This window comes from Chroicocephalus ridibundus, chromosome 2 (assembly GCF_963924245.1).
Source record: "Chroicocephalus ridibundus chromosome 2, bChrRid1.1, whole genome shotgun sequence".
Lineage (NCBI taxonomy): Eukaryota > Metazoa > Chordata > Aves > Charadriiformes > Laridae > Chroicocephalus > Chroicocephalus ridibundus.
Genome location: NC_086285.1, coordinates 97,126,139 through 97,141,370, shown reverse-complemented (window position 1 = coordinate 97,141,370; position 15,232 = coordinate 97,126,139). Strand labels below are relative to the sequence as shown.

At 40.1% G+C, this 15,232-nt stretch overlaps 2 protein-coding genes and 1 long non-coding RNA gene across 3 annotated transcripts in view; 1 reads left to right on the top strand and 2 right to left on the bottom strand.

Annotated features, from left to right (window-relative positions):
• The window catches only part of LOC134511766 (uncharacterized), a 107,402-nt gene extending 106,926 nt beyond the window's left edge, over window positions 1-476 (bottom strand). Inside the window, exon 1 of the long non-coding RNA XR_010069970.1 lies at window positions 365-476. This is a non-coding gene — a long non-coding RNA (uncharacterized LOC134511766). The remainder of the gene's footprint in view (window positions 1-364) is intronic.
• Window positions 322-7,301, top strand: C2H18orf21 (chromosome 2 C18orf21 homolog). Its single transcript, XM_063326264.1, has 5 exons — window positions 322-486; window positions 703-725; window positions 1,476-1,675; window positions 4,846-5,054; window positions 5,478-7,301. The coding sequence occupies exons 1-5, from the start codon at window positions 407-409 to the stop codon at window positions 5,629-5,631; spliced, it is 666 nt and encodes a 221-aa protein (XP_063182334.1). The 5' UTR covers window positions 322-406; the 3' UTR covers window positions 5,632-7,301.
• A 1,614-nt stretch (window positions 7,302-8,915) lies between these two features.
• RPRD1A (regulation of nuclear pre-mRNA domain containing 1A) overlaps window positions 8,916-15,232 on the bottom strand; it is a 45,780-nt gene continuing 39,463 nt past the window's right edge. The window contains exon 7 of the mRNA XM_063326261.1: window positions 8,916-13,620. Within this exon, the coding sequence (XP_063182331.1) occupies window positions 13,471-13,620 (150 nt within the window). The 3' untranslated portion in view covers window positions 8,916-13,470. The remainder of the gene's footprint in view (window positions 13,621-15,232) is intronic.

Below are 15,232 nucleotides of genomic sequence, written 5' to 3'. Positions count from 1 at the left end.
CCGGCCGGCAGAGCTGGGGGCGCCCGCCCGTCCCCTCACCCTACCTCGCCCGCGCGCCCCCCCCTCACAGCGGCCCCGCCAACGGACGCGCGCAGCCGTTGCTGCCGCCCCAACGGCTGCCGGCGGCGCGAGCCCTAACTGATCCCCGGCCCGCGGCCTCCCGGGCAAAGCGGCGGCGGCGGCACGAAACCTTCGGCCGGGCACGAAGCCTTCGCCGAGGCAGCCCACCCCGGCGGCCGCGGCCCGTGCGAACCCGGAACCGTCGTGCTGCGGCGGCGGGTACCCGCCGAGCCTCGGCGAAACGCTGCACCGACACACACCCCCACACACACCCCCTTCCCCTCCCCGCCCCCGGCCGCCGGACCTGGGCTGGCGGCGGCTTCCGGCGGGGCGGGTGTTCGGCGCCATGGGGTGGCAGCGGCGGTTCCTGGAGGTGGCGGCGGAGGAGCTGGCGGCTACCTGCCCGGGACAGGCCCGGTTCCTGCTGTAAGCAGCCCGCGGCGGGACGCGGCGGCCGTCGGGGGGAACCGGGGGGCAGGGAGCCGGAGGCGGGAAGGGAAGCGGCGAGGGAGGGAGGGCGCGAGCTGGTGACGCACGTGGGTGGCTCCGCCCCCTGTCCTCGCGCCTGCGGTGGCGCGGCGTGGCCGGGGGTGACGTGACGTGACGTGACGTGACGTGACGCTGTGCCTTTCTCCCCCGCAGGTGGACGCTCCGCAACTCCCGAGGCGAGTGGAGGGGGACTCGGGGCCGGCCGGTGGTGCCGGGGCCGCTGCGGGGGAGCAGAGGGGCCCCCGCGGTGGGAGAGCAGCACGTAGGGGCGGCCTGGGCAGCAGAAGGGCGGAAGCGGGGCCCCCAGAACGCAGGCTTTCTCTTTGCCTCCCGTTTTCCCCTGTGGCAGGGTGGGCTCAGGGGCTTCTGGAGGAAATGGCGTGCTTGCTAGGCAGCAGGGCCCAGGTCTTTCCCCAGGGGTTTAGAGAGAGATGCTGGAGTCCAGCCCTGGCAGCAGGAAGTAATAAGGCAGGTGCGGGAGCACACAGCTTATTATTAGGTGTGAAATTTGTCTCAAAGCATTTCTTCATCCCAGGCTGAGATGCTGTCATCTTCTTGCACTTAAAGTGGGCAAAGAGCTTTAGAAGGCTTTGGTGTCACTGATCTGGCAAAAGAACATTCCTGCATTGTGACCCTCCCTCTTTAAAGATTTTTAGTAAGGAATTGCATTTTCTCAGGAAAATGTACAGTTAGATATTGTGTAAACTTATGCTGTGCATAAGCTTAGCATGAATTGTGCCCAGCTGAGCACATGTTGGTGTACATACTGGTGCTCAGCTTCCTCTTGTGTTCTAGTTGTATCTGAAACATAAAATAAAAACAAAGCTACCTAGATAATGTTAAAATAGAAACGTCATTTTAATGTTTGCCTGTAAAACATAATTATTTCATTTAAGTTTTACTCTTGTACCTTTGTTAATCTGTAGATAATGAACGTGGATTAGAAAGAATATGTCCTTACTGCTTCCAGTTCCTGGTTCCTGATAGCTACCGGGTACGTCTCAAACCAAAGATGAAAATGACTCCACAGATCGAGAAAGTTCTTAAACGAGAGGCGAAGAACCACAAACTTAATATGAAACAGACAAAGCTTTTGAAAAAGTACAGGGAGTCAAGAAGCGTTCTGGTAAGGATATTTACTTGGAACTGCCAAATACCTGGTATTTCCTTGAAACCTTTCAGTGGCATAAAAAAGAAGGTATGGAAATCTTTCTCTTAGAAGAGGAGCTCACACCTACACATTTCTTTTTTCATGAGCATATAGCCCTTCCTTTCTTTTGGGATAATTTCTATTCACAATAAAAAATTTTAAAATCTACCCTCCACAAAAGAGAGATCATGAGCACAATGACAAGAACAGTAAGCTCCCGCCTCTCCCCTGCAAAAAAAAACCCAAACAAACAACCCCACTTGTCAGAGAAGCTACACAAACAATTCTGCCCTCCCTGTGATCTCTTTAGCATCAGTTTGGGTAGAGTCTGCAGATGTCTAAGATCTTGCCGAAAAATATGTAATTTCTTCCTGCCAGGAAGCTCTGGCATTTGCACTGTCAGCTACTGTATCGTTTGCATAGCTTTGCAGAAAATGGCAGGAGTGGCAGATTTTTGCCTGTTCCTTTTTTCCTATGTATGTGGCAGAGCTATGGCCAGGCAACTCTACTAGATGCAGAGCCTTAATACAGCTGCCTAGATCCTAAAATCCATTCAAGTCCATAGAAGTCCATTGCTAAGAATATCCCAAAACATACCTAAGAAGAAACACGTGCCATTGGCTGGTCAGGATGGTTTTGCCAGTATGCGTAGCTTGACATTTGCTGCTTTTGTTTCAGCTCTGAAGAAGGGCTTGAGTGACTGATAGATTGTCAGATTTTTTCCAGTTTTATCAGTTGTGTAAAGATACATTTGCTCAGTTTAACAAGCTTTACTTCACTTATTTCAGTAGACTTTTATGGCTGCATGAGATTATTGTTAACTTCTGTACAGATTTTTTATATTGGTCTGAATATTACTGTTTATAGGTAGTCTTTCAAAACTAAACCATATCATAGGTAATTTAAACAAGTTAACATTGCTCTTAGGGTTTCAGTTCTTTTTCCTAAAATTATTAATGAATGTAAGATTTAATTACTATTTTTTATACTAATTACTATTGTTTGAAGAATAATAGTATACGTTTAATCTAGTGTTGCCAAGGCAGGCACTACTATTAAAACAGGTTATGTGAATGGATGTTTTAATACATGAGACAGCACCCTATTGTGCCCAGCAGTTGCTGGCGCACTTGGCATTTTCTCAGATGAGAGTCTGCTGGTTTGGGGAGTAAAATTTTTGAAACGAAAAATTATTAGTCAGTAACACAAAATGAAACTGAGGAGATATCACTGAGGTTCTCAGCTCTTATGGGAAAATAAGGCACTCCAGAAAGGCACCTTTGCTATTACTCTCTCCAAATTGTAGATCATAGTTGGGCGACGGAAAGGGCACCTGAAAAGCTGGAATCCTTGCTTTATTTTTCAGGGATCACAAACATTTAATGTACAGTAAGAACTGTCTGTTCAGACAACTAATGAACAGTTGTCCTTCAGAATTATGATGGGTTCTTGAGAGTTATTCTGTAGCTGGAGAGGTTTGTAGGACGCACTGTGCATCCATATGAGTAGTTTAAAATTCAATTTTAAATAGGTCCAGTTTAAACTCTGGGTAATATTCTAATCTTGGGATGTAATTACAGTTTGCTGCACCTGTGTTCTGCTCAGTTCTGTTTGCATTTGTCCTGTGGATTATGATTTAAGTTTTTCTGGTCTTAAGTCTTTAAAATACTGTCAGCAAATGACAGCTTTCAAAATTAGCAATGTAGATCCCTATAATCTAATACCTGAGACTTGCGAAAATGAAAATTTGAGTGTGGTTGAAATTAAACCAAGTAACAATGTGACAGGTTGTGCCTCTGATACCTTTCTTAGCAAGTAGAACTTGATTTGAGAATACTTCTGCCATGAGAAGGCATATAACATAGGAACTATTTCAGGGCTTTTGAAATTTTTGGAGTTAACTGCATATGCAATTCAGGGAATGGAAAGTAGCTGTGCAGTGCTATGATTAATCCACTAATTCCTGCATTATAAGGTGTTCACCTCCATTTATATTCCATGGAATGCTAATTCGTCATGTGATGCTGGTGGGTTTTTTTTCTCCATCTGAATTTCATTTAGAAGAACTAAAAATACATCAATACCTCAGCTGTATAAATTAATGATCTTTCTCTTTTTCAGTTTGTTAGGCTGACAAAATAACGTCTAGAGACAGTCAAAACACTTAACTGAAAATGTTTCATTTCAGCATTTCTAAATGTAATTCTTTCTAAGCAATCTGAATTTAGGTAAATTTAAACACTTTGAAATGAAGAATGATTTGGTACAGATGTTTTCCAAACTGCTTAGGCGTTTTTGTGACGTGTTTTTTTAACCAGAAACATCATGTAACTGTGTTTTTTCAGGCAGTTTAACTGTGTGCCACAAAAAGTTGTCTGGCTGTATTAATCTCATGTCTCTTAATAAGAGTGGTTGCCATGGCAATCAGGGATCTTAGGAATATCTGACAGTCTCTGTGACTGTCTGACATTATCTGTTCTGATGCATTTCTGCAACTGGAAGTTCCCTGCAGCCTAGAAGTACAGAGGTAGAAGAGAAAGTGCCCTTTGTTTAGAACCTCCTGCATGTTGTAGTCGGTATTTCTGCACTAATGGAAAGTCTCTTCTTTGTTCACTAAAACTTGCTGTTATTATTTATGGATGGCTGTTTTTGAGAGTTTGGTAATATAAATATTTTATCTATCTCAAGACTCCCTGGAAAGTGTGTAATATAACTTCATTGGGGACAGAATATGCTAATGAATTTACATGACACTGTATGTCATGTTTTTCAGCAAAATATGAGTGCCCCTAGCGTATACTCAAGATACCATATATCCAGTTCCAGGTGCTGTTTCATCTTTCTGTTTTGGCAGGGTTGTTTTCTGTATTTCACTGTACAACGTTACATTCAGAGTTACTGAAATCAGTTGCTAGGGGATTGGAGTCATTTCTAGATAAGCCCACAGGATGTGTTTGGCTTAAGAAGCCTGAATGAAAATACTGACTGCAAAGTATAAGTTGCTTTTTAATATCTTGTTTCATTTAAGCAAATATTTAATTTGCTTCATGATATTTGGAGAAGAGTTCAGCTAATTCTTACAATGGCTTTATATAGAGGTGGAAGGACTGAAAGAATGGTTGATACTTCCTTTCTTCTCTCCATAGCTGGTTACTTGCAACTCGTGCAACAAAACAAGAAGACATTATGGTAAAAGCAGGGATTTTCTAACTACCAAGACGCACAATTCTGGCACTCCGAGTATTAAATCTAGCCTGAGGACACCAGATGTAAAAATTCAGTCTGCAAACAAAGTGACACCTGTAAGCTGCAGTAATTTGGGATCTAAAGGGAACAGTCCCTCATCACTTCCCAGGTACCTGTTTCTTTCCTATTTAAAGAGGCACTTTGCCGAGTAGTGTATTATGTCTTGTTGGGAAAGGGTGTCATGTACTAATTTCAGATTGGTCATTTAATAAAATTTAAATTGATAACTAAGTATTTTTCTTAGTGGTCTGACTGAGAACATTAATTTTAACTTGCCAACCTTTAAAATCAAAGATTCTAATGAAAAGCAACTATGCACAAAAAATGACCAAATATGGTTTTGTCATTAATGTGAAATGTCTGGCTTAAAATTTGCACAACAAAGTTATACTTCTGACTGTTCACTTTCACATGAAAATACACTATCTACCTGCAAAATTTTTCACTTAAATTATAAATATGCACTTTCATAGTTACTTCATGTTAATTCTGGTTCCTCACCTTTAAGACATTTGAGTCTTTTGTTTTTCAGAAGACGTGTATCCGGACAGGCGACAACCAGCTCTGCTTCCAAGACTCCCCGAAACTCCAAATTTCACTTTTCTAAGCTAAAACGGATGCTTAACCTAGAAGAAAAAGAGAAAAGCCAGAAGGCAGATTTGAAAACCTTCTTGACTTTACTTTAGTTACTCTTTGTTTCAAAGTAATAAAGATTACAGCAATAAGTATTGTCCCTGTTTTAGTAAATCAACAAAGTGATTTCTTTAAAACTCAAGCTAACAGCGTGTACCCTGTGTAAGCGTAGATTGTATTTTTTAGAAGCAAGCTCTGTTTCTAAGGGGACTGAGTGTCCGCAAGAGGGAGATGAGAAAATGGCCAGTCTGATTTGATTGGGAATCTTGAACATGTTTTGCAGTCTCTAATGGCCTAAGAATTAAAAGCCAGGATCTGTCCTTTGAGGAAGCTGACAATACTGGATCCATCAGTGGGTCCAGCAGGACCAAGGGATAGGTTGGCAAACCTGAAAGCAATTTGGCTTTCTTCCACCTCACTCTACCACTATTTTTAAGATAATGCATCACGATAGAATTTAAAAGATTTCATCCCTGCTTTGCACGTTTGAGTAAACCAAAGAGAGTTTCACCAGCACCTTCTGCAGGCATGATTTTTTCAAGGATTTAATGTAGTGTCCTGTAGTGTCGCTGTCTTTTGGTACTTGTGGTAATTTAAGTACAGCCTTTAACGCAGCCTTTACGAAGGTTTCAGAAGAACTTACTCTTTGAGACTGCACTCGTATACAAAGAGAGATAAAGCATTTTATCCCCAGATTAAGTTTCTTCCTTGTCTTAAGAATGTTGTCTGTGATTTGGACTGCAGACGATACTGGTCCCAGGATAACGCCGAACCTTGTAACACTGCACGCTAATGCGGGATGCTCTCAATACTGACAGCGAGCTCCCCGCTGTGAGATTTGTCAGCACCCTGAGTTGTTACCACTATGAGAGTGGCACAGCCGTAAAGAATACCAGATGCTGCCTTTCCGATTGCTCTGGTGCTACCAAAATGGGTCACTTCTGTCTCATTCAGAAATGACTAAAGAGAGAATCAATCTTTCTTAAATGTCTTTTCGGTTTTTTCAGGTTTCAGAGTTGCTTCCTTCCTGGACTTCAGTCTGGAAAACTAGGCTTGCCCTGGACAGCAGTCAACTCGTTGCACCAAAGTGTTTTGATGTGAATGGACGATTGCCAAGGTTAAAGCAGTCTCCGCTGTCAGATTTCGCATTTTCAGTTCAGCACAGAGATGAGAAAGGACAACAGAAAGTCACAGTTCAGGACTGAGTGCGTAGCCTGCCCTGTGTATAGTTTGCAAATTGTGCTTCAGATTTCCCCTTGGAGAGTCAGTTAAAAACATTTAAATTCTTGGGTTTAAAGGCCTGTATTTTCCTTTTTTATGTATTCTAACGAGTAACTTCTCTAGGTGTATTCAGAGTGAATGAACACCGCTTAAGAAACAGGACCAGTGAGTAAGCTGGCAGACTTGAAAGCAATCCAGGGCAGGGGAGAATAGCTTGTTGCAAATTCTACTTACGGTCTCAAAGATTGGCATGTATCCTTTTTATATCTCCTGTACACTTGTACAAGAACTTTGGAAGGTTCGCTGCTGTTTGTTTCTTACGTAGGTGAAGGATCAAATTAACTGTCATTCTTTGATGAAAATATGGAACTTGGAGTTGGGCCTTTTCCGTTGTAGAACTTGGCATTAATTCACCTGCTGTATTTAGGGTCCCAGCCCCTGGAAAAATACTTCAATCTTGTTGATGGAAAATGTGTATTATACAAAAGTATTTGAAAAACAAGTTTTGCAATAAGTTTTTCTGTTGAAAATACACACATTAGGTACTCTACTGCTGTGCTTCCTATAAGGCTTACGCAAAACCAGCACGGCCATCTGCTGTGTTTTAAGGTGCACCAACATTAATGTGTTAGATGAGGCATGTGCTTTTGAAGCAGATCTTCCAATTGTCCCTGTTTACTGTGCTTTTTACGCAATACCCAGTGGTCTCAGAGTACGAGGCACATTCTTTTTGGATAAAACTACAGATAACGGATGAAAGACGTGATCCGGAGCACAGCCAGTGTGCTGCAAACGCTAATGGGCAGTCTATCCCCAGGATCACAGGAAAGCTAGTCTGAAGTACGCATCTCCAAAAAGTGGATGGTGGATGGCAGGCACTGAGCTTCAGGTATTCTGCACTCCACCTGTAGTGCTGTTGCAGTGGGCTATTTGTTAACCTAGACGGTCTCGTCATGCTCCAAACAGCTTGTTTTTCTTTGTAATTACCAGAGTTGTCAGACACGTCTGGATGTGGTGTTGTAAGGGATCACTATTGCAAGCTATCGGACTTCACCGTAGAAAAAAAAGGGGGAAAAAATATCATTCAGTGTGTGCCATTCCTTGTTTTACAAGTGTGCTGCAAAATGCTGGGCAGAAATTGCATTGGTATGGTCTATCTGAAGTGCTTTTATGTTACTCCTAAGCCTCTTACAGTCTTCTGTTATTGGACTGTCACAGTGTCTTGAAATACACTGTATCAGTGTACTGAAAAACGTATGTAGAGACACACACACATACCTATGTATATAGGTATCTCTATATATGATGTAGGTAGGTATGTATATACATACACACACAGATCAGATGTGTGTATATATCTACATACATACATGCATGTGATGCACTTTTCCTTTCAGAATATAGTACATTCCTGTACGCAATGAAACACTGAAGGTTAAGTGTTGGCTGAAGCTCCCTGCCAAACCTCTGCCATGCAGCACAACTGGTTTGTGTTTGAAGAGCTGGAAAAACAACTTACAGGGAGGAAACGGCCTCACTGATTTCAGCGAGGCCAGAATTTCACCCGGACTTGTAAAGGTTCTCTTAAGCACACAACACCCCTGCCTACAGGTATTTAATGACAAGAGAGAGAGTTATTTCCCAGCTCGTACAAATTCTACTTACACAATGGTATGTATATCATCACCAGTAACAGCATCATACCACACATTGAAATGTTACAAAATGTGGCTTAGTATGACCAGTTCAACTAAATCATGTTTTCTTTTGGAACATTGGTTTGGGCCATTTTCCCATTTTTGAGCACTGGGGACCTCAAGCCGGCACATCACAACTGGTTCCCTCACAGCCAGCCACCCCTCTGAAGAAACACAAACTTCAGCCAAACTAGATGGTATATGAACAATATTTCTTTTTTAAGAAACTTAACAGTTCTAGAGATACGACCTCAGACTTTTTGATGCACTGCTTCCTCACTGAAAATGGTCACTCTCTTACACAAAACACAAATACAGAGAGTAATAAACTTCAAAATTAGTATTGATCATTTCCTCAGCTTCAATATGAGATTTTGGTTGACTGCTAAGTATAGAGATTGAGTAGGCAAGCAATAAACAATGATTTCAAAGATGTTTTTACAACAATGTTTTATTCTATTAAATATGAAAGAGCGTACATACAGGTGTTATTCTGAGGACATAAATTACACAAAGATTACACGTTCTGTCAGAAAAGCACAATAATGAAACATCTTTACATTTCAAACTTTTGTTAGCTTTTAACAAATGAGTCTATTTCTGTTGCAAACAAGTAACGAGTGCTATTGAACTTTGCAAATTCCCACAAAAACATCATGCTTAGTAGGATACTTTAAATATTGTAAAGATGAAATCAGAAATAGATCTCTAAATAACAAGATGGAAGAGATTTACTACTTAATCAAGATAAATGACACACTGAAATAGGAGCCGAGACAAAATTGGTCATTCATTAAAAAAAAATTCCACTTCAGACACTACATTTGAATTGGCTTTCTTTACTTGCAGGAATAGTCACTGTGATTATATGCACGAGTAATGAGCAGAACTGGCCCTAAATATTTATAAATGTAACCATCAAATTTTAGACGTGCTGGTTTTCTAGTTCCCTAATTTTTCCACTGAACCCCCCCCCCCCCCCACGCCCATGAATCTATTTGCTTACGTGCCAAAAGGCTGAAATCCAGCTCTTCTGCCGAGGGCCAATCAAGCCTACGTCTGACTTCCATGTCTTCCGTGGTCATCTGTGTAGGGGGCTACTGCATCCTACGTATGTATTTTGGGTCAGCATTGAAGCACCAGAGCGAGTTACCACTGACTTGTGGGAGCAGTATTAGTCTGTGGAAGTCCGAACACATTGTCCTTCTAAACTTCAGGTAAACAGGAATGTCATTTTATCGTAACGAAAGCTCTCAGTTAAACATTCAGCAGACTACTCAGATAAAATACGTAATAAGCGTGTAGTTTGGGTTGTGCTGCTAGGCATTAACTGAGGTGTTTTAATATATTAATACAAACATTAACGGAGTGAAACAGACAGGCTAATGTTACTGCAGGCTGTAGTTTAACTTTCAAAAGGAGTAATGAAACACGATTTCTAAGAATGGTAATTTTTGTAACTAAGGACTACACATTTATTTTTAAAACCACAGAAGTGGGGTAATATTCCTGATATCTTTCAAAACATTCCGCAAAAACACAGCTTGAGCCTGCAAACACTAGAATATACAAGCAGTCCCAGTGACCTCCAAGGTAAGCATTCTCGTATGGCAAAGAGCTGCAGGTTTGTCTTTGCTTTTTTCAGAGAACGCTCGATAAAAGTGCAATACAGTGAAGCAAATCATCTAATTCTTATACTTTTATTATTAGATGAAAAATGTTCAGATATTTTATAATTGTGCCTTTTGTAGGGTGGGCGTTCTGGTTTGAGTAGAGTCAGACCACGTTAGAAGAGACGGGCAGGGTACACCCACACATCATCTTTCCCAGGGTGGTAACGCCCCAAAGCAATTCTGTGGTATAATCCCATCTACAGCTAAAACATCGTGCCGCCCAGCTTTTCGCTGTTATTTCTGTTTTGACAGAAGTTGACATTTGTTTTGCTTTTCATTTCCACCCAGGCATGTTCTCCCTTTCAGCTCCTAGGCACCCTTCCCTTCCCCACCCAGACTCTTTTCTTCCTGAGATGTCAGAAGTACCTACATTAAGCTTTGGAACCTGAGAATTTGGAGGTATTTTTTGATACTACAGGGCCGCATTTGTATCGTACCATGTTATCTCCTGCTATACTATTACAGTTACGATATAAATTTCCTAACTAGTTGATACCTGATGCCTTTCCCATATAAATAAAAAACCACATACCATTCAGCCACAAAATAAGAGAATTGCTAGAAGAGTGACCTTTACCTTCCTCAAGTCCTCTTCCCCAAACAAATGTTGAGGGATCATTTCCAAAAACCCAGCTATGAAATATTCCTTGAAGTAAACAATTTCACAGTAAAAAAAGAAAAATATATCCAGAAAATAGCACTCTCTCAAAATTGAAACTTATATACATCAAGGAGAAGTTGAGATTTTTCCCCATTCTTTTATCAGTTCTACATTACCTATAGATAAGCAACATTATCACTCAGAGTTATGAATAGGAAAAACAAGCCTAGTGAAGTAAGTGTTGTGTCTTTTTTAATACCCTTGAGAGATCAAGGAAATTCAGCCTTCAACTTTAGTATTATAATTATTTTTAGTTAAGGTAGCAAAAGACGGTTTAAGCTTAATTCCCTTATGGTTTTGAGTATCCAAGACTTAGATCCTTCAATGCACTCTAAACAAGCCATGCTGCTGCACTTAGAGTCACCTCTGGGCACAAATTAAGTTTACTATGGATGAGATTCAACTGTGAACTCTCTATTTATCCTTCTTGTTCTGTGATTCGTTTTATAATTCTTAATAGATTAATCTCTTTTAATATTTATGGTGCTATCCTTTAGCAAGACTGAGCTTTAAATGCAACTGTAATGCACATACATGTATATATATGAATTTATGAGCAGAGTTTAACGTGCTAGAACAGAAATATTTAAAACATTAAAATTGTAACTGAACACTCATCTTCTTATCAAGAATCTATGCTGAAAAGATGCCAATGAATGCTATTTGATTTTGCATATTAGACTTAAACTAAAGAAACACTCCTCTGTATTCATTACAGTTAGCTCTTTATTCCTGTGGAGCGGAAAATTGCCACTTAAAATTTACAAATCTTTGGACAGCTAGTGAGCTCTGATGAACTATTTTCAGCATTTCTATCTGTCAGTCAGAATTTTTGATGAAATTAGTATTCTACATTGCACGCTATGGAATGCTATGTCAACAGCTGTATTTTTATCTTTTGGGTTTTTTCCCCTGCTTAACTAAGCTCTAATTCATGGCGACTTCCATGAGAAAAGATAATTGGACTGTGATGCTTATGTCCAAGTGTATCTATTTCAAAGAGAAAGATTATTCTCCATTCACATCCAACAGCTATTCCAGAGATTAGCCTTGTAGAAGTCAGTAACAAGTGACAGATCACTATCTTCAACAATTTCACTCCAGGACTATTTCGAATTGTTGTGGTTTTTGAAAAGGAAGAATAGATTTTTTTTTTTGAAAATTTGCTTTCATGTGAGAAGGAGTGTTAAACTCGCAAACTGTGAACTTAACTGACGCAAAACAACACCTGACAAGTGCAAACCCATGAACAAAATGCTAGCATTAAATACTCCGACGATATATTGAACTCAGACACAAGCACAGGTTGTTAAAGTCATCTAAATGCCAAAGGTACAGACAGGCATTTTTTAAATCACTCCTCGACAATTACTTGCCTAATTCCTATTCACTCAAAAGCCTAAACTTTCTGGCAATCTCCTGGAGGCCTGTCTGTATCTTTAGGTTTTTAAGTGAACCTAAAAGCTGGTGCGTAGTATGGTAAAAAAGAATTTTCACAAATTCAGCTACCTGCAGACAAATACAACGTTTGTGCCATGCAAAGGACTTCTTTTCAGAAACAGACATTTGGCAATAATTTTCTGCAGTTTAACTTATACACAGGCCTGACTCGTCTCCTCCTGTTCTGCGAGAAGAGACAATCAAGATCTAGAAATGTTTGCTGGAGCAGGCGGGGGGCCGGAATCCCATGCTGGCCTCCGGGGTTTCTCAGTGGAAGAGGCTGTACAGCACGGCTGTGTCATCGTGTCGTTGCATGGATGGATGGGACATAGCATTGTCAAATTTTAATAATGGACATTTAACAACTGGGACAGTTTAGAGAATGACCTTTGAATTTAATTAAAGCTGTAAAACGGCTTCGCATTTCTGGGATTAACCTTTTTAGATGGAGACAGATATTCCAGAAAGGGATTAGAGTACATATGAATGGTGTCTCAATTTAGAAACTAAGCAGCTGTAAAAAGTAAGTTACAATTCTGAAACACAATTAAACTGGTCGATTGTATAGCTTCTTATGCTGAATTTCAAATGATAATAAAATATTGCAATATTTTGAGTCATTTCAATATCTGCTCAGTGTAACATGATTTATCTTTTCCAATACAAAATTGGTTGCTAACATTTACTTCAAAAAAACCCACTTGACTTGTTTTGGGAGTGGGTAATTTAAATGTAATGGACAGTAAGATCACTTTTAACTTTGCATTAAATTGCATCAACCTTCTTGCAAATATAAGCTTCTGATTTCCACATTTCACTCCCTCACTAGCAACTGAAATGCCTTGAGTTAGAAGTATGCACTGATTATATGTTGACTTACATTAAATATAGGGTACATAAGAAAAATCTTAGCATGTTTTTTTACAGGGCACCCAACTAAAATCTTTACAAAAGATAAGATAATTATCCATTCTTCAATGTAATAGACACAGATGCCACTTTTATAAATGTACCCTTATGTTCACTCGCCAATAAAATAGTAAACAAATCAACTTTTTAAACCATTTTTTATAAATTATTAGAGTATTTTTACTGACACTCTCCAACAATATACAAAAATAATACTACAAGAGTACCAATCAGTCTGACCTACCCCTCATTTCACAGAAAAGTAGAGGTTATGGAAGGATGTTCTTGTAATCAGTCATCACTGTAGATGTCTCCCGCAAACGGTAGGTGTACGTGGCTGCCTGTGACGTTGGGAAGTCGAGAGAGATCAGGCAGGTTCTGGATGCGTGACCTGAGTTCTTTCCGTACTTGGGACACTCTGGCTAGCTTGCGTTTGTACTCCTGTAATGCAGAAGAATTCAACATGAGTCGCTTGCTAATACCACCCCTACTAGTTATTGCACTTGACATTTTCTAAAGAAAGTATTCCTTCTGTGAGTTAGATGAGTAAACATCCTTTAAAAGGTGAGAACCCAGAGAACTGGGTATTCTGGAGGCAGAGGCATCAGCTCTAGCATTTTTTCAGCCTCTGACTTCAGAAGCATAGCCGTGGGATTTTTTTGCTTTGAATGGTAAGTACATAAATGCTAAACAAGGAAGACAATCCCAGTTAACGCTTTCCATATGACTAGTAGAATGGGATTATTCTCAGGAACTGCATTAAGCATAATCGATACACATACCCTACTATCACTCACAGAATACAGGAGGTTAAACTTACTGATGTCAAAGAAGTTACTGTCAGCTCATACTGAAGAAAGACTAAAAAACAACCAAATAGCACTTAACCAGGCCTGTTGATCAGCGCCACCAAGCTGACCAATCATAAGTATTTTGCATTAATTTTTATAATAAATCCGTATTGCATCAGTACATTTATGGATCTAACCCTGAGTTTTCAGAAAGTTTCTGAATTGGGGACTTAGGATTTCACATTGTGTTGGAATACAGGTCAAACCATTCATAATTCATATATTTAATGATTATGAGGCACTTTCCACATGAAACAACATTATACAAGATAAAGTATTTAACACTGTAAATTAGTCCTCTAGAATATTGTTAGTGCTCACCTATTAAGAACACAAGACATAATGGAGAAGAACACCAGCTCGTATAAAATGAAAACAATTATTGCAAAATGTAGGAAGATCAAGGTACAATTTAAAAGAATATTTACACTTCAGAAACTGGGAAACATTTCTTTAGAGAGCAGAAGAGACTAAGCATTAGTAGGCAAAGTGTCGCTTCATAAAAATATACTTTAATTGACAACAGATCAAATGCAAATGCTTTCTAGTGCAGCTGCAGGTTTTGCTGCAGCCTGGGAACGGCTGGAAATAACAAGAGATAGTTAACCTACACACAGATTACCAAGATCTCACGATTATTACCACTTCTAAATAACAGTGGGGAAAAAAACCCCATCATCATCCTGTGAAAGTGCCAAATACGAACACTTGAAAGTTCCAGCAAGTATAGAAACACTGTGCAAATGTCTGTAAAAGATAACAACCATGCCACTTACAAGGTCTAAACATAATGTTAAACGTTTTTCTATATTGTTAATAGCAAGGAGTAAAAAGGAAGGCCAATGAAAAGACCTTTTGGTAGTAGAACGCAATACAGTAGTACAAATGTTAAATACCTGGGGCATGATCAAGATTGTTGGACAAGGTCCACCACACATAAAAACAAAGTTTGTGACTATTAGCGGCAGTGTGGCCTTTCACCAAGGGCAGTAAAAGAACCACAAGAAATCTTAAATTCTTAATGAGAAAATAATGCATAACTAAAATAATAATAATTAAATCTTTACATAGAGAGAAAGTGTCCCTGAATTAGGATCATCAATTCCTTGATATCATTTATATTTTAAAAATAAATATTACATAGAGCTCAGAGTCTTAGGAGATATTAAACACGGTGCAAATATTACAGATGCCTAGTCAGC

Coding starts and splice junctions, on each gene's coding strand:
- C2H18orf21 (XM_063326264.1), top strand. CDS start 407: ATGGGGTGGCAGCGGCGGTTCCTGGAGGTGGCGGCGGAGGAGCTGGCG. Junction 487..702: donor GGACAGGCCCGGTTCCTGCT/GTAAGCAGCCCG, acceptor TCTCCCCCGCAG/GTGGACGCTCCGCAACTCCC. Junction 5,055..5,477: donor AGTCCCTCATCACTTCCCAG/GTACCTGTTTCT, acceptor TTTGTTTTTCAG/AAGACGTGTATCCGGACAGG.